The 22,681-nt window shown below is 43.0% G+C and overlaps 2 protein-coding genes across 2 annotated transcripts in view; one reads left to right on the top strand and one right to left on the bottom strand.

Annotated features, from left to right (window-relative positions):
* THEMIS (thymocyte selection associated) overlaps nucleotides 1–22,681 on the top strand; it is a 77,241-nt gene that overhangs the window by 32,254 nt on the left and 22,306 nt on the right. The gene's annotated exons all lie outside the window — the stretch shown is intronic.
* LOC309338804 (uncharacterized protein) overlaps nucleotides 1–22,681 on the bottom strand; it is a 70,783-nt gene that overhangs the window by 45,822 nt on the left and 2,280 nt on the right. Inside the window, exon 2 of the mRNA XM_081856272.1 lies at nucleotides 11,605–11,650. Coding sequence (XP_081712398.1) covers nucleotides 11,605–11,650 — 46 coding nt within the window. The remainder of the gene's footprint in view (nucleotides 1–11,604; nucleotides 11,651–22,681) is intronic.

The following is a 22,681-nucleotide window of genomic DNA, read 5'->3' as shown; positions in this document are numbered from 1 at the left end:
ACCTAACAGAATTTGAACATAGATAATTTGACAGTTGACACACTTTCCTCCTGAGCTATATGTGCATGAAGAAGCAGGCGTTTGGGAACAGAGCCCATGAGACTGGGTGGGGGGTGGAGAGGATGAGAGCTGAAGGCACCTGGGTTTGGAGGAGCGAGTATCTCTCTCTGCTGATCTGATGTGGGATAGTGGCCCTGCTGCCTGGCAGGAATATGCATGCTGTCAATTCACCTCCACCTATGCTCTGCTTGCATATTAGTAAAGAAACAAAACATTACAAGAACACTGTTAAGTCCCCAGTGCGCTCTCCTTTAAAGGATACCCAAATTAGCACTGCCACTGGAAGTTGGGGAAGTCTGGAGCATGTAACTATATTGTTGTAGATTTTTCAGGATCCACTGCTAAAAAAACGCTGTGCCTGTTAATTGTGTAGATTTGATGGCACATTGCCTCTATTTTCAGACTGCAGATATCAGGGAACTATATGACTTCCAAATGGCATGAAAATTATTGCCTTGCTAGCTTATAGGAAAATCCCAAGGCCTCTTTTCAAGCAGTGAAATACTGCCTGGCACAGAAGTCAGAAGATCCTCTTTGAAACAGCAGGGGATTGTACAGATGTATAAATTGTAGTTTGGATGTTCCTTTAAAACTAGATATAAAAGACTCCACTACAGCCCACCTTTTGGATAAAAGACTCTGCCTGTCAGAAATGCACAAGGGAGGTATTTAAAACAAAGAGGAATATATGTGTCCTAGTACTGGAAAGGAATTGTGCATTCAACAGGGGGAAATGACTGAACTAGTACAAGTAAGTATAACAGCAAAGAGCAAAGGGGAAAGATGTGTTATCTTGCTTCCTTTCAGGTAAAAAGAGAAATCTTTATGACTTATTTGTTGTGTCAGAAAATAATCTGTACTGGGTTGTGACATGATGATGGACCGGGGGCGGGGGGAGAGAACATACATAGATGGTGTCACACCTTTTGTGTGTATGTTATGTTTTGTATAATGAAATCTTGTGAAAAGAAAAAGCCGTGCATCATTCGTTTCAACTATGGCTGGTGAGAAAAGCCATTTTGGTGGTTCAAAGTAGAAGGGCTTTATAAACAGTGAGAAGAAGGGGGTAACACTGCCCAGAACCTGTGAATATAAATGCCAAGATACCCAAACAAGATGTGATCACAACTTTGGCCAGGTTTGGATATTGCAACTGTGGGTTTGGAGTGAGGATAACTTCAATAGATGTAATAAGGACTTGGCAAGTAGCCAAAACTAAAGGTTCCAACTCATTCTCATTCCACTATGAAAGCCAGCATGCCTAGGGACGGGACATTCTATCACAGGCCACATTCACTACAGCAACAACCTGTGCTTAGTCTGGCATAACATAAAGCTCCCAAATTCCTTGGAATTATGTGGCAGCTGACCTCTGTATCATACCACCTTCAGTGTTCTGAAATCTTCTGCCTCCAGTCTGAGAGAGTTTAAGTGCTATGTCTCTCTGATCATCTTCAGCTAGCTTTTTTCCACCTTCCTATTCATGATTTGATTTGAATTATTATTTTTTTAATTTAGAAAAGCAAATAGTAATTTCTTTCTGGCTTTGTAGTTTTACAAACTCAATCATCAAAATCTTCCATTAACATATTTATCACATCTATATTCCGGGAGAATGATGAAGGCTTTTCTAGAATTAAATTGATAAAATGTATATTGTTGCTAGTGACTTTTACTGCAACTTTCCTTTACCTTCTGTAGAACCTGCTTTGGAGACTATTCTTCTCAAACTTTGTATACATATAGAGTTTGTTTAGTAAAAAAATAAAAACCTGGACTGTGCTGCCCAAAGCTAAATTTCCTTTATAGAAAGAATAAAATGGAAAATAAATGCAAGCCTGCTTGGAAGAGTAAATTGCCAGTAAAAAAAATCAGGATGCAGAATTTCACTGACACTATTCAAGCTTTCTTAGGGTATCCTCGGAGGCAGGCTTGCTCCGCTCCACCCATTTTCTGTTTCTTCTTCACTCTCTCCTGTCCTCATGCCCTGCCATCCTTCCCTTGTTGTTATGCCTACTAGCTTTCTCTTCCTGTCTCTTTGTACCAAGGCAGTCCAACACATGACCCAAGAGCCACATGCAGCCCTCAAGGCCTTTTTGGCAGCCCTTGGCAACATTTGATGCCACCCCCTCTGCAGCTTCACACTGCCTTTCCAAAGCCTAAGCGAGACCCTGGACTTTGGGAAGGAGGCCTGAGGGCTCCAATGGGGTCCTAAACCCCTACCATCTCCCTCCAAAAGCCTAGTTAACACTTTCACAGCTTTGGGAAGAAGGTGGAAGAGCTCTAGGGCCCTGCCAGAGCCTCATACATCCTTTCCAAAGCCCAGTGCCTTGCTTACCCGGCTTTGGGAAGGCAACATGAGGGCCGGGGGGGGGGGGAGGCATCACATTTTGGCCTCACTCCCCTGCCCCCCACACGACAAGAAAATTTAATTCAATCTGTGGCCCCACGTTCCATATCAAAGTACTTTTGCAGCCCTCTTGGTATAAAAAGTTGGACGGCCCTGCTTTATATTATACCACTCCAATTGCTTTTTCTGTGGTCTGAGGACCCATTTCTTACTCCATTGATCCACAAGGACATTGCACTCAGGCTCTGTCAGTGTAGCTCAGCTTCACTCAATGTGCCCCAAGAAGCATCTAGATGAGGTGTGGTTTTGCCAAGTGTGCCATGGGTTACCTCCAAATTATGAAAACATACCTGACCTGAGGGTGTGGGGATTTGGTTGAGACACCTAAGTGCCACAAAGCATAGCCTAATGCGGCTAGCACCTGTGGGACCAACTTCATTTTCTTTTCTATTTGTTGCTTTAGGTTGTCTTTAAAAAAAAAAAAAACAAAGACAGAGAGGCAAACATGTGAGAGAAGGAGAAAGACAAGGGAGACTGAAACTAAAAAAGGAGAGAAAGTGGGTTACAGGTTAAAGCTGAAAGTGGATGCTGGGTTTGAAAAGGTTGATCTGACACCACCCAGGGAGTGCTTGTGACTTTGGACATTAAGATGTAAGCTTTATTTTTGAGTCTGGGGACATATCTGCATGGATGTTATGTAGGCATTCTGCGATCATTTGATAGCCATGCTTTGTATGAACTGAGCCTATTTCCCTCCCTGTGAGTATCACAGGCAAGGAATACTGATGAAATTACTAATGGTTTTATGAGAACTGGCCCTTTCTTTTTGTGCCTCTGTAACTGTTGGGGAGTGAACACAATGCTAGAGTAATCTTACAATCTGTTGCTTTTGATGGTGCTGTGTGCTATTAATGGGTTATATAAAGTGAAATCAACTGAGGTCTACAATATTCTTGGATTATGCAGAGAGGGATGTGTGTGTGTTTATAGTTCTCATTCTAAAAAGTAACAATAATTTCCACTTAATGATTTTAATGGACCAGCTGGAATTAATATGTTGCTTAGCAAGGCATGGAAAGGATTTGGCAGGAGGAAATTCAGAGACTAAGAAATGGAGAGAAAAAATGCTAACACTGTATGTATTATTATATAGGCATTAGGAGAAGTGTCTGACCTGATTAGTTCCAGTTTCTCAGCTCATAGGCCTCTGCTTACAGAGGCTGCCTGAAGAATTTACATATTTGCAGTATCACAACATAGTATTGCTTTGAATTTGGGGTTAGAGTCTTGACTCGGTTGGCGACAATGCAATACAGAACTAAGCATGCTTAACTTTGTTTTGGATTGTATCCATTGCAAATCAGTGTAACAGAAGAAAGTGATGCTGATCATACACACTCAATTTTATACTTCAGTAGGGCTGTGTATTTGGATTTGGCCAAGATTAAAAATAAGGATATTTCACATTCATATCTGAAATTTAAATCATGCATTTGGCTTAGGTAGCATCTCTCTCTCTCTCTCTCTCTCTCTCTCTCTCTCTCTCACACACACACACACACACACACCCCATTTCAGCTAAATTTAATCAAGATTGAGACTAAGGGCGGATCTATACTCATGGTTTATACAGTGGTGCCTCGCAAGACGAAATTAATCCGTTCCGCGAGTCTCTTCGTCTAGCGGTTTTTTCGTCTTGCGAAGCAAGCCCATTGACGGCTTAGCGGATTAGCGCTATTAGCGGCTTAGCAGCTTTTAGCAGCTTAGCGGCTTAGCGGATCAGCTGATAAGCGGCTTAGAAAAAGGGGGGAAAGGGGGGGAAACCACAGGAACTCGCAAGACATTTTCGTCTTGCGAAGCAAGCCCATAGGGAAATTCGTTTTGCGAAGCGCCTCTAAAACGGAAAACCCTTTCGTCTAGCGGGTTTTCCGTCTTGCGAGGCATTCGTCTTGCGGGGCACCACTGTAATGTTAAAGAAGGATTAAGGAAGGATTTTCATAACTTAACGGACACATTAATAATGCATGTGACACCAGAGGGTGCTACAGAGGACCCTGAAATAGGGAAACTGTGTTGTTACTGACAAAACAAGGTAGGAACGTTTTTTATTTACCAGTATGCCCTGTGATGTGATATATCTAATATCATTCTAACAACGTTTAAAAGGTCTGTGTAGATCCAGCCTAAGTCTTACTGAGATAAGGACGGATGAGGGGGAAATTCTGTTTGGTTGAAAATTTAATGCAAACCTACCTAATTTGCACATCCCCAAACAATAAGTGAATCCTATTGCTGTCACATGGAGGGTGGATGCTCCACATGCTCCAGAGGCTAGACCCCAAATGAATAGATTCAAGTTACAAAAAAGGAGATTCTGACTAAACACCAGGAATAATTTTCTGATAGTAAGAGTGTCTGACAGTGCAACAGACTCCCTTAGGAGGTGGTGGACTCTTCTTCCTTGAAAGTTTTTAAGCAGAGGTTGGTGGCTATTTGTCATGTATGCTTTAGTTGAGATTCCTGCATTGGAGGGGGTTGAATTAGATGACCCTTGGGGTCCCTCCCAACGTCTGATTCTGTGATTCTATATTCAGACCAGTTTCTTTGAGAGACTATTGGCCTTACTTGAAGAATGAGATGCTTCCAGGGGCCGGGCAGGAGCTGGGCGGACTTTGGCTGGATGTAACATCTAAAAGGAGAACAACAGGTCAAAGTGGGACTGCATGGTTGAGTTTTGATTGGGCTGGATCTGGATAGAGATCATTGACTTTCTCTATGAGCTGAATCCCAAAGCTATGGCTTGTGAAATGAGGCTTCCCTGCAAACCTAAGAAGGTCTGTTGGAGCGTTGCATGCAAGCAGATCCTCGTCTTCAAACAAATGGCAACCTTGTTAAATGGTTCATTTGAACACATATGTTTGCTTGCTTGCTTGCTTGCTTGCTTGCTTGCTTGCTTGCTTGCTCTACGGGTCAGTAAACAATGAAAGGGTGGTTTTCACTGGGGAAATGGTGTCCAGGAAAAGGGTTAAACTTTCACTCCTCCAGTACTATGTTCTTCATCAGCTTCCCACCCAATGCTCTTACTTACATACTGGCCCAAATATAAGCTGCGCCTGAATATAAGCCATACCTTTAAAATTCAAGAGGGGGAAAAGGAAAAAAGACAATACATGGCGGCGACCACATGGTCCAAGCAAAAAAGTGCAGCCCTAGAGGACCCGCACAGTGCACTGGGAAATGATGGGGGCTGCCAAAGGCGCCCTGACACTCCCCCAGAGTGCCAGCCCTACACGGTGCAGCTGGGGGAGGTTTGCGTAGGGCAGTGGTGGCGGCGGCCCACCCAGGCACCCACAACCCACCACTGGCTGCCCCTCCTTACAGGGCGGGCACCCTATACGCTCCCTAACACCGGTGGGGCTGGCTGAGCATAAAGAGACATTCTGCAGGGGGGGCGCAGTTCGCTTCACACCACACCAGGCAGGCCCGCCCCACTCTATTAACACTGGCAGGGCAGGCAGAGGGAGATTGCATGGTGGCAGTGGCACAGCAGCTCCCGCTGGCACTCGCTGTCCCACTGCCCGCCGTTCCAAGCACTGGGCGGGCACCCCCCCCCCAAATGACACTGGAGGTGCACAGTGGGAAGTGTGAGGCAGTGGCACCGGCGGTTGCCCGCCAGCCACCCACCAGCCCTGTTCGCCAGGGCTCCAGCAAGAGTTAAAGAGTTAAGGGAGGGCTAACCGTTTGCCTGTTTCAGCAGTGATATCGGGCTTTTTGTAAGGTCGCAAATATTAGCCGCACTTTAACTTTTCACAGTCGGAATTTGGAAGGAGTGTTTCTTATATTCGGGCCAATACAGTACTCATATTTAAAGTGATAGGAAATCCAGTCACAGGTATCTGAGTGTCTGCTGTACATTGATTCAGAAGGTGCGTAAAAGGCCTGCAGCTACATTAGCCCTGCTAGATGCTGTTGGACTACAATGCCCAGCAGCCCCAGCCAACATGACCAAATGTCAGGGATGGTGGGAACTGTAGTTCGGCATCTGCTAAGTCATGTGTTAACCACATTTGGCATGCATTCTTATAATCCAGGGGTAGCAAATCTTTTTTGGCCCAGTGGTCCAGATTTTCATCTCATCCTGTCCCTGTGCACCAACTTTGAAAGGTGGCGTTGTCATCATCATCATCATCATCATCATCATCATCATTATTTATTAAATTTCTATACTGCCCTTCATTCGAGGATCACAGGACGGTTTGCAATATACAAACACAAAAATATATCACGTAATAGCAAACAAACGTTGGAATCACATTTCATTATTTCATTCTTTTCTGTTGGCTCCCCTGCTGTCCCCCCACCCAATGTTGCATACAAGGTAGCAGAATAAAGCTTTGTTGTTGTTTTTTAGAATGGAAATTATTACAGAGTTTTGAAACACGGAAAAAGGAAATAAGAGCAAATAATACTTCCAGTTTAATAATATGGAAAGGGGGAAATGAATGGGCATCTCATGTGAGTAACAGTTTGTGAAACTTTCCACAGGAGAAATGTCCAATTCCTCTACTCACTTTTGCTTTCTGTTTGGGGTCTTCACACTGTAAAAAGGTAAAGGGACCCCTGACCATTAAGTCCAGTCACGAACGACTTTGGGGTTGCGGACCTCATCTCGCTCTATAGGCCGAGGGAGCCAGCGTTTGTCCTCAGACAGCTTCCTGGTCATGTGGCCAGCATGACTAAGCCGCTTCTGGTGAACCAGAGCAGCGCACAGAAACACCATTTACCTTCCCCCCAGAGTGGTACCTATTTATCTACTTGCACTTTGACATGCTTTCAAACTGCTAGGTTGGCAGGAGCAGGGACCGAGCAACGGGAGCTCATCCCATCGCGGGGATTCGAACCGCTGACCTTCTGATCAGCAAGCCCTAGGCTCAGTGGTTTAGACCAAAGCTGTTAACACCTGTGCTATCAAAGGTGGAACTTCCTAGCAAGAATGTGATCTGGTTTATGAAGGGCAATGATGAGTGTAGCTCTGCTATATTTCAGCTCTTAAGTGTATGCTTTAAAAAAGTAACTAGTTTTCTCTCTCACACACAAAGCCTAGTCTCTCAGCTGCTTATTTTTATAAGATTTCCATAAGGACACTGCCTATATTACACAGTGAAATCAAGCAGAATATTCAGTGATTTCTAAGAATTAAGTGTTTTGATGTTTCTAGATTAAAAATTACAAACAGTGTAGTTCAACTATATATCTCTTCAATTGGACTAATCAGCGCCAGAAGGGTGGATATGAAAATGGTAGAGCATTTATACAAATTTAATGCTTTTGCACTTAACATAATATTGTTTTAAGAAATTGCTGCAGCCAGCTCTTCCATTTGCTTCCCACCACCCTTTTCTTTTTAGGGTTTCATGTTAGAACCTATAATCTATACAACTCAGGGCCAAACTAAATGTGTAGCTCAGCACTTAAATGAAGTGTGTGTGTGTGTGTGTGTGTGTGTGTGTGTGTGTGTGTTACAAATAGCCCATAATATCTGGATCAAGATCTTTGCCATTCACTTGTGGCTTTGCAGACAACTTGTCCATGAAAGCACAACATGGTTTAAAATAAATTCCAGGTCACCACAGCTGAAGGTGACAAAGGAACAGGCAGGTTGCTCCTTCCTAGAACATCAGGAATAACTTTCAGGCAATAAGAGCTGTTCAATAGTGGAACAGACTCCCAGGAGAGGTAGTGGACTCTCCTTCCTTGGAGACTTTTAAGCCATCTGTCATGTACAATCTAGTTGGGATTCCTGCGTTGTAAGCGGTTGGACTAGATGATCCTCAGGAGCCCTTTCAACTCTTCAGTTCTATGATTCTATATGATTCTATTTCCTATGCTGCTATTATCTTTTACCAGTGCTGTGCTTAGAAGTATAGTGTGGTTAATGTGAGAAACATAGATACAGTATTAACTAATATGGAGCTGGAATGTACCCTTAGTACAGCAGGTGACGCTATAATGGACAGAAACAGGCATTTCTGTTGAAGATACCCAAGTGATGCTTTGCATTAAAATGAAGTGAGCCAGACATTTGATTATCTTAGCCAGTTAATCAGGGCCATTTCTCTTTATAAGTACAGCAAGGAAGAGAGCTTACAAAAACGTAAAACATGGTGCAGTTAAGTACCAGTCAGCCAGAAAAATGTGTAATAAAAAGTGTAAAACATGCTTCTGATTATCAGAGGAAACATACTCAAGTAGCTTGAGTAGCCCTACTTACCATTTGCTCCTTGTGTTAGAAGAAGCAAAAGATATGCAACGTTAAATAGAAAAAGCCTCTGAACAGAGAGCTTGTTAAGCTTATTTTCTTGTACTTGTGCTATTAGAGACCTAAAAAGAATTCATAGTAACTTTATAGTCATCCATCAGTTTGCCGTGGTTGACAAGAAAGGAAGGAAAGTTTGTGCTCTCCTAAACTCTTAATACTGTATGCCAACAGATATTGTCAACTGAGTTTGCAGCATAAGATCACTTAACCCTCCCACACTAATAATAATAATAATAATGGCATTATTTATACCCCACCCATCTATTACTAGCATGAGAAGAAATAAGGCCTACTGATGGGGATTAACTTCCATGTAAAAGTTCCAGAGCAGCAGTTATGTAGGGTATAGTATAGAGTGCTTCTCCAAAAACATGAAACATTTTTTTCTATCTCCTTTTTATAATTTCCTAATTATTTGTTGGTTTGAAGATTAGTGCTGCCCTCTTTTAGTCTTTCTTTCACAAAGGAGGAAGAAACAGTCTTTTGGTAATAGGAGCTCCATCCTATAGGGAATAATTTGGAAAACAACAAAAGCTGCACACATGGAGCTCCAATTCATACACAACCAAGTTTCCTCTTCCTCATCTATGAGCAGAACGCACAGGGACACTGCATTTCTCTAATCACATTATCTGTGTGTTGCTAATGGCATGGGTCTTCCAAAGCAGACATGGAGTTGCCCTCTCCTATAGCAAAGAATTTTATTCAAATACAGGCCTTCTTTGTGGGCATCTCCATGTACACCCAACTTGGACAAAGTTGGATTAAGTATCCCTTTGCTAATCAGCTACTTTCCTTTTGATCATGTAATGTTTAAAATCCCTTTGATAACCACAGGGTAATATTCAGTTTCTCTGTGATATGCAGAACAGTTTCTTTGGAACAAGAAATGGACAGTTTCATATAACATCAAAACGAGCTCTGAAAAGTTTCATGTTAGGCAGAGAGCTAAAATGGAGAATTTGCGGAAAGAAACTAATGACTATTTCTAGTACTTTTACAATCATATTTGTGCACTATTGGAAATGCCATTCTTAATTCTGAATATGGAATATATTATTCCTAAAGGAGTAATATTTTCTAGTAATAAGTAAACACAAATGCATTTGTTTACTTGTAACTAGAAGATATTACTCCTTCAGGAATAATATATTCCCAATATATTTGTTCTATGTCCCTTATAGGTATATTAAAATTGGACATAATAAGAAAAAATGGAAAAAGTTGAATGAATGATGAGCTACTTTTTATGGGAGAGGGAGAAATGTGAAGTCGATAAAATAATCAGCAACACATCCAGTGGAACAGTGTTGAATAATTTCACCTTATTTTTGCAGTGTTTTGAACAATCAAAGTTTGAAAATATATCCAAAACTCAGCTGGAATGGTTTCTGCTGGGACCACAAACTAAAGTCATCAAGATGAGAAATCTTGAATCTAGTATTGTTCTGAGAAATATGGAAAAGTACAGCAAAAGAAGTTTAGCTGAAAGGTTTATCTGAAACTATTATACTTCTTCATTTTAGTGATTCCTTGTATAAGGGGAAAAAATGATCTAGTTTTACTGAGCTTGTTGCTTGCTCTATCAATTTTTTCTTATCAGAGGCCAGATCCCAGCCAGCAATATAAATACTTTAAAATGGTATCCCAGAGAAACACTGGAGGCGCATTCACCACATCATAAACTTCCCTCTCTATGTGGTGTGTGTGTATGTGTTCCTCTTTTAGTTCCTAAGTTTTAGTGTGTTACTAGAAATTATCATAAATATGCCATTTTGCATTTTCAGTTTGCAGTTTTCCACTCACAAAAACAGCATCACACAACCTGTGGGGTCCCCCCTTTTAATCTTTAACTAAGGCCTTAAATTTAGGGCTTAAAATTTGTTTGGGTCCAGAATATATGAAGGCCAGTCTTCTTCCATCTGAGCATGCACCGCCATGCTGCTCAGGTACTGACACCTGTTGATTGTCTCCCTGCCATCTGAAGGTCAATGGGTGGAGATAAAAGTTTTTTTTGACTGTCTGTGGCACTTGGACAGTGAAATACCCTTCCCAATATGATTTATAAAGATCCTTTGCTGTCCACCTTTCCATGGGCTGCAGGGCCAGAACTAGGGTGGGATGAGAGTCCTGGGCACCTGATTCAAAGAGGTACCAAAATCATGATTAATGTTATACATATTATTAGTAGTCATGGGCAATCATTGCATTTTATGCTAAAATAGGAGAGTGAGTTAAATACTGCAGAAATTTCATTAGAAATTTAAAGCTTTAAACAACAGGTACTGCCAATTTTCCCATTCCAGAGTCAGCAACAAATTTAGACCTCTTCAAAATAATCCTTAATATTCATTAATGGTGCTTTATCAAGACTTGTGTAAATGTATTTGTTGTTTTATTTTATTACAACTGTTAATCTTTTACATCATAATTATTGGGCTGGCTTAGGGGTGCAGTTTCATGTTGGTTTCCCTGGATGTAAAGAAACCCATTTCTGGCCCCAGGTGGCTGAAACATAACTCTTGAAGAAAGAGTTTGGCCTTGTGTTATATTATTCATTTCTCCATTGGCTATATATGTGTGTGGTTGAATCCAGAGGTACTTTTGCATGACTGGAAAGCTTATTCTGCAACCCAGAATTTTCAGTGGATTAGAGTGCCAAAATGTGCAGAAAGCTCCACAAGAACAAGAGGTTTCGCTGATGTAGACAGTCAGAACTCACAAAAGGTGACTGGGTAGGGAAGGCAGAACTAGAGCTTTCCTGCACAGACTCCCTGTGAATAGAGCTAAAGTAAGCTCTATATCTGAATCCTACCTTTCTTCCAGGCCCTCTCGTTTCTTGACACAAGCAGAGTCTGTGTTTCAGTTCACCCACCTGTAAAATAAGATGATGATCTGCAGCCACATCTTCCTCTGGGATTCTGTGAAGATTCATTAATCAGTGTCAATAGTCTGGTGTTCTGAAGACAAAACATGCTATAAAAATGTAAAGTACTTAAGATAGCAGGGCATACATCTCCAAGCTTGAACCGTTCTGATTATAATGAAAACCAAGGAACTGTGCTTGTAAGGTGAAGGCATGGCCAGAAACAGCTGTAACTGACTCCACCTCAGAACTTTGTATTTCAGATGACACGAGATGAGATGAAAATTCTGCCTGTGGCATTTGACATATGATAATATATTACATATACGGAATCTCCAGCTGCTGCTTGCAGTTATCAAGCAATGAACATAGATGTGTGACTCAGCCTTGATACACAGTCCAATCTGGTGTGAAAAATACCTATATAAATATAGATATATGCTATCATGTAAAATGGTTAAAAATATGCAATCACATACAGAACAAGAAAAACACCAAATGATAGTTGCAGAATTAAAAAGAAAAAGCTGTTCAACTGGAGTTTTTTAAAGTCTGGGGAAATAAAAAAGGAAAAAAGATTCTAGGGAACCAGGCAGAGGGCCTTCTCGGTAGTGGTACCCGCCCTGTGGAATGCCCTCCCATCAGATGTCAAGGAAATAAACAACTACAGTGGTACCTCAGGTTACATACGCTTCAGGTTACATACGCTTCAGGTTACAGACTCCGCTAACCCAGAAATAGTACCTCAGGTTAAGAACTTTGCTTCAGGATGAGAACAGAAATTGTGCTCTAGCGGTGCGGCGGCAGCGCAAGGCCCCATTAGCTAAAGTGGTGCTTCAGGTTAAGAACAGTTTCAGGTTAAGAACGGACCTCCGGAACGAATTAAGTACTTAACCCGAAGTACCACTGTATCTGACTTTTAGAAGACATCTGAAGGCAGCCCTGTTTAGGGAAGTTTTGAATATTTGATGTTTTATTGTGCTTTTAATATTTTGTTGGGATCCACCCAGAGTGACTGGGGAAACCCAGCCAGATGGGCAGGGTATATATAAAGAAATAATAAGTTGGCACATCCAGAGAATCACCTTGGGCAGCAGATGCTAGAGTCTCTGGTGGCAGCCTTCCCACCTCCAGTTGTCCTTCCTGAGCCTCTGGGCAATTGCCCTTGTTGGAGGACAGAGCTGGGTATGCCACACCACTTGTCCTACATGCCCAAAACTAGGCTGCTTTGCCCTGTGGAGAATGCTGAAGTGAGATTCCGCTGCAAATCCATTCAGTTTCTGTATGTCAAATTGGGTGGGGGTGGGATCTGTGTCCTTTGACTCAGGAAGGAAAACATCTTGGGCTGGCCTTGCTGGCTTCAAAAATATGTGAACAGGTGCCAGGCAAACTTCCTGTGGTCCAAGGTCATGGTAGTACAAAGGAAAAGACCCTCTCCCAAGTCACAATAAACCTAACCTCAGGGAGTGGGGACATTCAGAGAACTTAATTTACAAACAAGTTCTGAGTCCCAAACAAAAATCTGTGAAAAAGAGCCAGTTTTAGTATGGTGGAGAAATGTCTGCATGGATATATGTATATTATTTCTTGTTACGTTGTTGGTGTATAAATGTTTTTAGTATTTATGTGTGTTTTTATTTTCTGTTCATCTTAATGGCGTTTTTGTTTTTTCAAATCTTTGTGAGTCACTTTGAAAATATTTCAAAAAAAGTGAGGAATGGGCTTTAATTATAATATCCAGGAGAAATGTCCTCTGCACTTTGTGTTGGAGAGGGAGGATTACATGAAATATTTTGTTTCTGATTTGCAGCATTGTAGCACCCTGCTTGTGGTTAACGCTTAGCTGGAATGAAATATTCAACGCAGCAATAGAGAAATTAAAATAGTAATTTATTTGTCAGACAAATAAATAAGAGGCTCAGTGGTACGTGGTTACCAAGCTCTGGCCTGGCCTCCTGCCATTCTGGCCAGCACTTATATTCCCTTAATCCAGCCCCCTTTGCTCCTCCTGTGGCTGCCTCTGTCCAATCAGCCTGGTTGAAATTCCTATTGGCTGTTTGCTAGAGCCAATCACAAAAGATACACCCACAAAAGATACACCCACTTCCTTGCCCTTATATGGGAGACAAAGAGCTATATATAAATGACAAATAAGTAATAATATATCTTACATGGAATCTTAATTACCAGCTCACCTCTTGCCCTTCTTGCCCTATTGCCTTCTAAAACAAATGGTTTAATCTTACATTTTATGTTCAACAGATGTCAAGGATCTTGAGTTTCACATCAACATTGAAAGATTTCCTTCATTTAATGTTTCTAAACAAAATGCCTGACAACTATATATCAAGACTGCTTAGATGGCGTCTTCTGTCTGGCAGGGTGGGGGGCTGGTGGCTGACTTAATTTCAGGATAAATACAACTCTTACAACCATATGAAATAAGAATCTAGCATTCCTTAAATCCTTTGCATAATTACATTTAAGCCAATATATTTAAGCTAATATATTTCATACATTTATCATAGGTAGCCTCTTAAAAGAATAAAGCTTTTCAAAGTAAAAAGGAAGGAACTCAATAAAACACAGCTTTTAAAAGAAGCCTCTTCAGTTTGCACCTCCCCCTTTCCCCCTCCTCTCCAGCCTCAAAATAAAATAGGAAGAAGCTGCTTCTTCTGCCAAGCCAGTTGCCTTTCCAACATTTAACACATTTTAACCTTTTTTAACTCTCTTAGTTTAAGAAACAGCTTTAGAAGAGACTTCCCCAAAAATGCTCTCTTTCTTTCTAGCTAAATGTTTTTCCTTCCATTTGCTCCTGGCCTTTCAACCTTAGAAAGAAGATCTGGCTCATTTTACTGGGAGGCACATTAGTATTATCTTTCCCCATTCCTAATGGTGTTTTCTCAGCCTTGGGGCAGCATATTTAATTCTCCCTTTTTATGACTTTGAGAATTGTTTTTCTACTATAAATCAATGAGGCCCTTCTTGTCTTAGGAGGAAAAACATCTTGCCAAGGTTCTTTTAGGCAGCTGGTCTTTTGCCTGGCATGAAACATTTGAAAATCCTTTTTTTTTTAAGCTCATTTTTAAATACAAGCCTTGATTGAAATATATAGAAGCTTTGATAAACATGCAGGCTTATGATTAGATGCCTCATTCCCCCCTTTCAAGCTCAAGGACCTTCATCCCAAGTGTCCTTGATAGCTTGACCTTCATCATATTCCTGAGGTAAAGCTCTGTATAGGGCCATGATATGAGGTAGAGTTTCATTTGAAACCATCTTGCTAATTGTACTTCTAAAACATGAAATGATACATGGCATCATACATAAAACCAATACTACTACTGTCAAGAAAAACAAGCAAGACAATAGTATCCCTTTGAGTCCTGTGACATTAGGTAACCAATTGGTGAGCCATCCCATATCCCATCCTTCCCATGTTTGTACTGGGACATGTGCTATATTCTCCATCTTTGTGGCCAACACACGGATTGCCTCACCATTATCAGAAATGTTAAAGCAACAGGCATTCCCTGTCAAGTTCAAGACTCCACATAGGCCTCCCTGCCTGGCAAGTACATAATCCATTCCCATTTTCAGCTGCAAAATGGCGGCTCTACTTTCATCCAACTGTTGTGCAATAAGTCTCAAACTCTGGGCCGTTGCATTGGTTACAAGTTCCACTACTGCTTGCAATCGAATTATTCTGTTTAGATTATAAATAGGATCCCGTGCCCCTTGTATGAGCTCACCAGGATTCCAGGAGGCAGGATCATAATAGGCTATAATGCGCTCTGGCGGCCAATCATCAGTACCGCTCCAACTTTGGGTACTTCCTCCTGCTATATGAGAAATATCAGCATTCCTTCGTGTTCGCCTGGCCGAACTAGTGGGCATAATCCACATTGGTGGTAATACCCAACCCAAGAAACAAGTCCCACTCCATTTGGAAGGGAGTTTCTTGTATGCCCATTCTCCACATATCCACCACAACCATCGGGTCTGAGGTTTTTGGTACGGGGAATACAGAAGGCGAAATACCAAAAGGGGTAGAGAGTTCACAGTGCAGTATGTTAGATTGCCTTTTTCTGTCACAGTTATGTTCCACACCACTTTCCATGCATGAATAAAAGGAGGTGCACAGGGCAAGGCATTCCGAGTTCGATAGGTAGTACCGTGTGCCCAGGTATGACTATTCTTCTTATAATCCCAAGTATAGTGACAATGAGAAGAGCCTATCATGGGAGAATCAGCTGCATCTGATGATTTATGTACACAGAATTCCCCTTGTACAGGTATAACTCGTAATGGTTTAGTTGAGTTCCATCCGGGGAAATTCTGTATTTCAGTTTGGTGTGGCATTTCGCTTACCATACCAATGGCATCTAATGGTATCGGTAATAAGGGCATACCTCCCTCTGAATCATCTGGCCCAAGAGAGCAAACAAGGCAATTGGTCCTATTTGCAACATTAGCTACCATTTCAGCTAAACCTACCCACATATTGTGGTCATGGCTGAATCCATATTTAGCCAATTTGGTCAGATTCAAGGACCCTTCCCCTTCCCAAGGGATCAGGATTAATAATAAAATCATGTTGATGTCTAGTATATGCATTCCTTCCACAAAAGATTACCTTATTGTGATAGCAAATAATTATTAGCCCCAATATAATTCCCCCAGTGACAGAAATGGGGAACCACCAAGACCAAAACATATATCCCGAGGATCCCCAATGAGTAATATCTCTGATAATTGTTCCACAAGGGGGGGGCAGTCAATCAATTGTATTAGAGAATCTTTCCGTTCACAGTCGCTGGTTCAGACGCTCCTCAAGCTTCAGGCGTGCGCAGGTCAGCCAGCTTCCAGGTTGTGGCTGCAGCAGGCCGGTCGTCAAATGTTGCCCGTGACCTAGCCCGTTCCCGGTAGGGCTAGATACAGGGGTTTTTGGAGAGAGTTAGTTTTAAAGGATTAGAGGGGTCACCTTTGCACGTCCAACTGCCTTCAGACTTCTTCAAACGAGAGTGATGAATCCAGGGGGTCACCTCAGCTACCTTCACCGCTGTTGGAGTAGAGAGCAAGACGGTGTAAGGTCCACGCCACTTAGGTGCAAGTGGATCACGTTTCCACTCTTTCACCCATACGCTATCGCCAGCCTGGAACTGATGAATCGGCTCGGCAATGCTGCACGGCGTGCGCTCGAGGGCCCACCTGTTAAGAGAAACAAAAACACGGGAGAGAGATTGCACTTGTTCCTGTGTCACATGATCTCCTATTTGTTTAAGGTCAGCTGGAATATTCTGAACAAAGGAGGGCGGTCTCCCATACAGGAGCTCAAAAGGTGACAACTTAAGTCTTTTTGTGGGTGCACACCGAACACGAAACAGTGTTATGGGTAACACATCTACCCATCCCAATCCCGTTTCCTGGGTTAATTTTGCCAATTGGGTTTTCAGAGTCCGATTCATTCTTTCAGTTTTCCCTGAACTCTGAGGCCTATATGCTGTATGCAGTCTCCATTTTACTTGTAGGACTCGACATACATCTTGTACTACTTGATCAATGAACGCTGGCCCATTATCACTTCCAATGCATCTAGGTAATCCAAACCTTGGGATCAATTCAGTGAGGAGTCTTTTAGTTACCTCTCGTGCCTTTTCAGTTCGGGTGGGAAAAGCTTCAACCCATCCGGTAAGAGTATCTACAAACACAAGGAGATACTTGAATCCCTTAGAAGGGACCAGCTCTGTGAAGTCCACAATTAGGCTTTCCATGGGGACGTATCCCACATGCTGAATTCCAGGAGGTTGTACCGGTCCCTGCCTGGGATTGTTTTTAGCACAAAGAACACATTTCTGTGAAATGCAAGTTGCTAATTGTGATAGATTAATAATATACAACTTCCGACTGAGACTCTCTCTAGTTGCAGTACCGCCAAGGTGAGTAGATTCATGATAATTTCTTACAATTGTGCCTGCTAGATGATGAGGTACATAAATCCTATTGTCCGGCAGGATCATCCAACCGTCCCTCACAACCGCTCCTTCCTGTTCAGCCCACTTCCTCTCTTCTGGGGTATAGTGAGGTTTAACTTCTTCTGGAACTACCTCTGGTATGAGGGCTGCTATAAATCCTCCCACAGGCTTTTGGGCTGCCTCTCGGGCTGCTTTGTCAGCAGCATGATTTCCTCTGGTTATTGGATCCCTTCCTCGTCCATGACCTTTGCAGTGCATTACAGCAATCTGTTCTGGAGCCCATACTGCTTCTAACAGGATTTCTACTTCAGGTCCATATTTCAAAGCCTTCCCGTGGGCTCCGATTAGACCTCTTTCTTTCCATAGAGCTCCATGTGCATGCAGGGTTAAGAAGGCATATTTTGAATCAGTATAGATGTTTGCCTTACATCCGGCTGCCAATTGCAGAGCTCTAGTTAAACCTATAAGTTCAGCCTTTTGTGCTGAGGTGCCAGCAGGCAAAGCTTCAGCTTCCACAACTTCCTCATTGGTGACCACAGCATATCCTGCTCGTCTGGCACCTTCATGCAGGTAACTGCTACCATCAGTATAATATACAACATCTGGATTTTTTAATGGTTCATCTTTCAGATCAGGTCTACTGGAATAAACTTCATCCATTATTTGGAGACAATCATGTGATTCCTCATCATCTACCTCTGGTAGGGGCAGCAAAGTCGCTGGATTGAGCATATTCACTACTCGTAGATGAATCCTGGGATTTTCACACAATAGGCCTTGGTATCTAGCCATCCTTGGGTTCGTTAGCCAATAACTACCCTTATATTCCATGAGTGTCAGAACAGCATGAGGTACATTCACATACATCGTCTGGCCAAAGGTAAATTTATCAGCTTCTTTGACAAGGCTCGCAGTGGCCGCTACTGCCCTTAGGCATGGAGGCCATCCTTTTGCTACTGAGTCCAATTGTTTAGACAAATAAGCTACTGGACGGTTCCAACTTCCTAATCTCTGGGTCAGGACTGCCGCTGCAATCCCATTCTGTTCATGTACATACAGCTGAAAGGGTTTTTCCGAATTAGGCAATCCAAGGGCTGGTGCCTCCATAAGTCGCTGTTTGATAACTAAAAAGGCTTGTTTCTGCTCAGGTCCCCATACGAATGGGTCCTTTTCTGCACCTCGAGTGCTTTCATGTAAGGGCTTGGCCAGACTACTGAAATCAGGTATCCATAGTCTACAAAACCCTGCTGTTCCCAGGAATCCCCTAAGTTGTTTTCTTGTGGTAGGTTCCTTGATAAGGCAAATAGCTTCTTTCCTCTCTGGTCTCAATGCTCGTTGTTGGTGTGAGATGTCAAAGCCCAAATATTTGACCTTTTCTAAACATAACTGTGCCTTTTTCTGGGAAACTCGGTAGCCAGCTTCCCAGAGCAAGTGGAGCAGTTCCTCTGTCCCTTCTTTACAGGTATCAAAATCCTTTGCAGCTAGTATAAGATCATCCACATATTGCAGAACCACCTTTTCTCCCGGTGTTGAGGGGTAACTTGTTAGATCCCTCGCCAAGGCAGTGCCAAATAAAGTTGGGGAATTTTTGAATCCTTGGGGCAATCTTGTCCAGGTTAGCTGGCCTTTTGTTCCTGTCAAAGGGTCTTCCCACTGGAAGGCAAATATAGGTTGGCTCTGTGGTGCCAGCCGGCAACAGAAGAATGCATCTTTCAAGTCCAATACAGTAAAAAATGTTGCTTCTGGTGGGATCAAACTCAGCAAGGTATATGGGTTTGGTACATTTGGGTGCAAGGTCTCGATAGCCTGGTTTACGAGCCTCAAGTCCTGCACTGGCCTGTATTCATCTGTCCCAGGTTTTCGAACAGGCAAAAGGGGTGTGTTCCATTCTGATTGGCAAGGCTTAAGCAGACCATATTTTAATAGGCGGTCCAAATGTTTCTGGATGCCCTCCGCTGCTCGCCGGGGTAAGGGATATTGCTTTACAGATACAGGGGTAGCCATAGGTTTTAGGGTTACTACAATTGGAGCTATATTCTTAGCCATTCCTGGTGGGCTATTTTCAGCCCATACTCCTGGTGGCACCTGTAGAGTTCGGAGGAGCTTGTTTAATTCTGTATCCAATGTGGGTTGGACTTGCAAGGCTGACATTAGGCGCCATGATTGTTCCTTAGGTACTGAGAGGGTAATTATTCCTGCTGCTTTTGATGGCAGTTTCATTTCTGGACCTCGAGGAGTGAAAGTGATTTGGGCCTGCAATTTGGACAGCATATCTCTGCCTAAGAGAGGTATTGGACACTCAGGTATATACAAAAACTGATGGGTTAAACGATGTCCCCCAATCTGGCATTCCAAAGGTTGGAGGAAAGACCTCTTAGCTGACTGTCCAGTGGCACTTTTAATGACTACACTTTTAGATGCCTTTTTCTGCAATAGTTCTGGGAGTACCGAGTATTCAGCCCCAGTATCAATCATAAAGTCTATTAAATGGCTCCCTAATTGAATCGTGACCGTGGGCTCCTGGAAGCCTAACTTTATGGAGTCCGGTCGTTCCTAGTCTTGGGTAAAATCCTCTTCTGCCAGTCCAATGAAATTGTCTCTACTCCGTCCCTGTCCTGGTCTCTGATATCTTCCATCTCGGATCATTCCCCGTCCCCGTCCCTGGTTTCTTGGGCCGGAGCCGGAGCCTGGGCCTGGGCCTGGGCGTACTTCTTCCAACCTCAGGGGTTCAGGACACTCCCGCTTCCAATGACCCTCCTTCTTGCAATTTGCACATTGATTCCTTCCCAGTGGTGGATTCCTTCCTCGCCCTCGCCCTCCATTTAAGGGGCGGTGGTCTTGCTTCACTGCTGTGGCTAGCATTACCATCTTTTCCTTCTGCCACTTCTTCTTCTCTTGCTTCTCAGCCTCATCCCTATTCCGATAAACTCGGCGTGCAATGGCCATAATTTGGCTCATCAGCATCCCTTCCCATCCTTCTGATTTCTGAATTTTCTTACGAATGTCAGAAGCGCACTGGGCCACAAATGTAGCAGTAATCATTCTGCTGTTTTCAGGGGCTTCAGGGTCAAAAGGAGTCCATATACGATAGGCTTCTTGCAGCCTCTCTAAAAAGTCTCCCGGACTCTCATTTGGTTTTTGTTCTACTTCTGAAACTTTAGACATATTAGTGGGCTTCTGGCATGCCCTGCGGATACCTTGCACAAGTGTCTGGCGGTAGGTGGTAAGTCTGGCCAGGTGAATTGCATTGTTTGGATCCCAATTAGGATCTTCCAAGGGAAAGTTATCTTGGAGATGACGGTCAATATTATAAATATTTCCCGCTCTGGCCTGCTCACGCAAATATATCTGTGCCTTTTCAATTATGTCTCTCCTTTCCTCAGTGGTGAACAGAGTATTTAGGAGCTGGCGACAATCTGTCCAAGTAGGGCTATGAGTATTTACTATTGAAGTCACCAAGTCCATCATAGCCTGAGGTTTTTCTGCAAAAGATGGGGTGTGTGTTTTCCAATTCATCAGATCTGTAGTTGTGAATGGAATATATTGCAGGGTCGAAGTTCGAGGTGGCCGTGGTCCGGGTTGCCCATTAACCAGCGCAGGCTCCTCAAGTGCATCAAATACTCTTCTAAGAGGGGCTACTACGTGATCTTTCTCTTCACTTTGCTCTAGGGGCCTCAAATCATAGGGGATGGTATCTGTCGCAAGGCGTTCTTTTAGCAGCTTTATACGCCTGGCTGTATTGCTTGCTGACCGAGCAAGGTCTCCCTGTAACTTCTGTAACATTTCTCTGGGACTTGGATGTACAGGGGTTTGGGGTGGGCAATCAGTTGTTCCACTAAAGGAGACTGTAGATGGAGGTCTATTAGGAGTCACAGGTGGAATAACCACTTCTGCTTGGGCTTTATTATAGAACTCCAATGCCTCCTGAAGATATTTATCATAATCTATCAAGGAATCAAGCTCTGTGACTCCACTCCCATTATTCATTCCAGTTTCTTGCCTTGGGGTTACAACTGGTGGAGTGTTTGGATTAAGCTCCCTTCGATGTGGAGCATAGGGTGGAGGTGGAAGCACCTCTTCCTCTGGCCCCTCAAAAATGGGTTTGAGTTTATTTGGCAAGATTCCTTTCCTAGCTTCGGCTTTTACAGCCAATAATTTGCATCGTTTGACTTTGCATTCCCTTATCCATGGAGGATTTTTATTTAATGTGCTCAGCCAGGAATCTATATATGGAAATTGTTCTGGGCACCCTCCAGTTTCTTTGGCGATATCAGTCCAAAGTTTGCTTACTAAATTTATATCAAAGGTTCCCTGGGATGGCCATCCAGTAATTTGTTTTGGCCATTCTAGTTCACATAACGTTCTCAAGCGCTCTGGCGTCATTTTGACTCCATATGCCCCTGAGAAGGCTTTCTTAAAATTATTTAACATACACTCAAGAGGTGTATTTTCCCCCTTTGAACCCCCAACTCCCATTGTATGGCCCTGTGAAGTATCCACTCAGTCACTCACAGTCGCGCTTCGTGGGTTTCCTTGCCTAGTGAAGTCGCCTTACTAGGAACCGAAGTACTGCCCACTCCACACTTGGGTCAGCTACAGATTGCTCTGTACTTTCTCACACATACAATGCGCTGGATACTTCACCACACTCTACCTCCCAATTTTTCCCTTTCCCTACACCAGATCACCATCTGATGTACCCAACCACCTAGCGTACTCAGTTTCCCCTTACTGAGACGCAGAAGTTTGATCAAGACTTCTCTTCCTCCCAATTAATTGGAGGGCCAAAAATCCCTTTGTGCACTTACCCTTGGTTGGTTCCCTGTTTCCCCCGGTCCGTCGCCGCCAGTGAGCAGGGTATCAGACAGACGAGTCTTCTGCGTTCCCCCTGGAAAAAATTACCAGTGCGCGCTTTGGGTAAGCAGTTGTCCTCTCTCTTGTACCCTGCCCAGTAGGGCGAAGGGGCTGCGTTCCAGCAGACCACTTATCCGAGTCACAGGGCACCATAAAATGTAGCACCCTGCTTGTGGTTAACGCTTAGCTGGAATGAAATATTCAACGCAGCAATAGAGAAATTAAAATAGTAATTTATTTGTCAGACAAATAAATAA

This window comes from Podarcis erhardii, assembly GCF_964252035.2.
Source record: "Podarcis erhardii genome assembly, chromosome: 3".
In the NCBI taxonomy this organism is placed as follows: domain Eukaryota; kingdom Metazoa; phylum Chordata; class Lepidosauria; order Squamata; family Lacertidae; genus Podarcis; species Podarcis erhardii.
The sequence above is the reverse complement of the archived record's forward strand: the minus strand, read 5'-3'. Positions and strand labels throughout refer to the sequence as shown.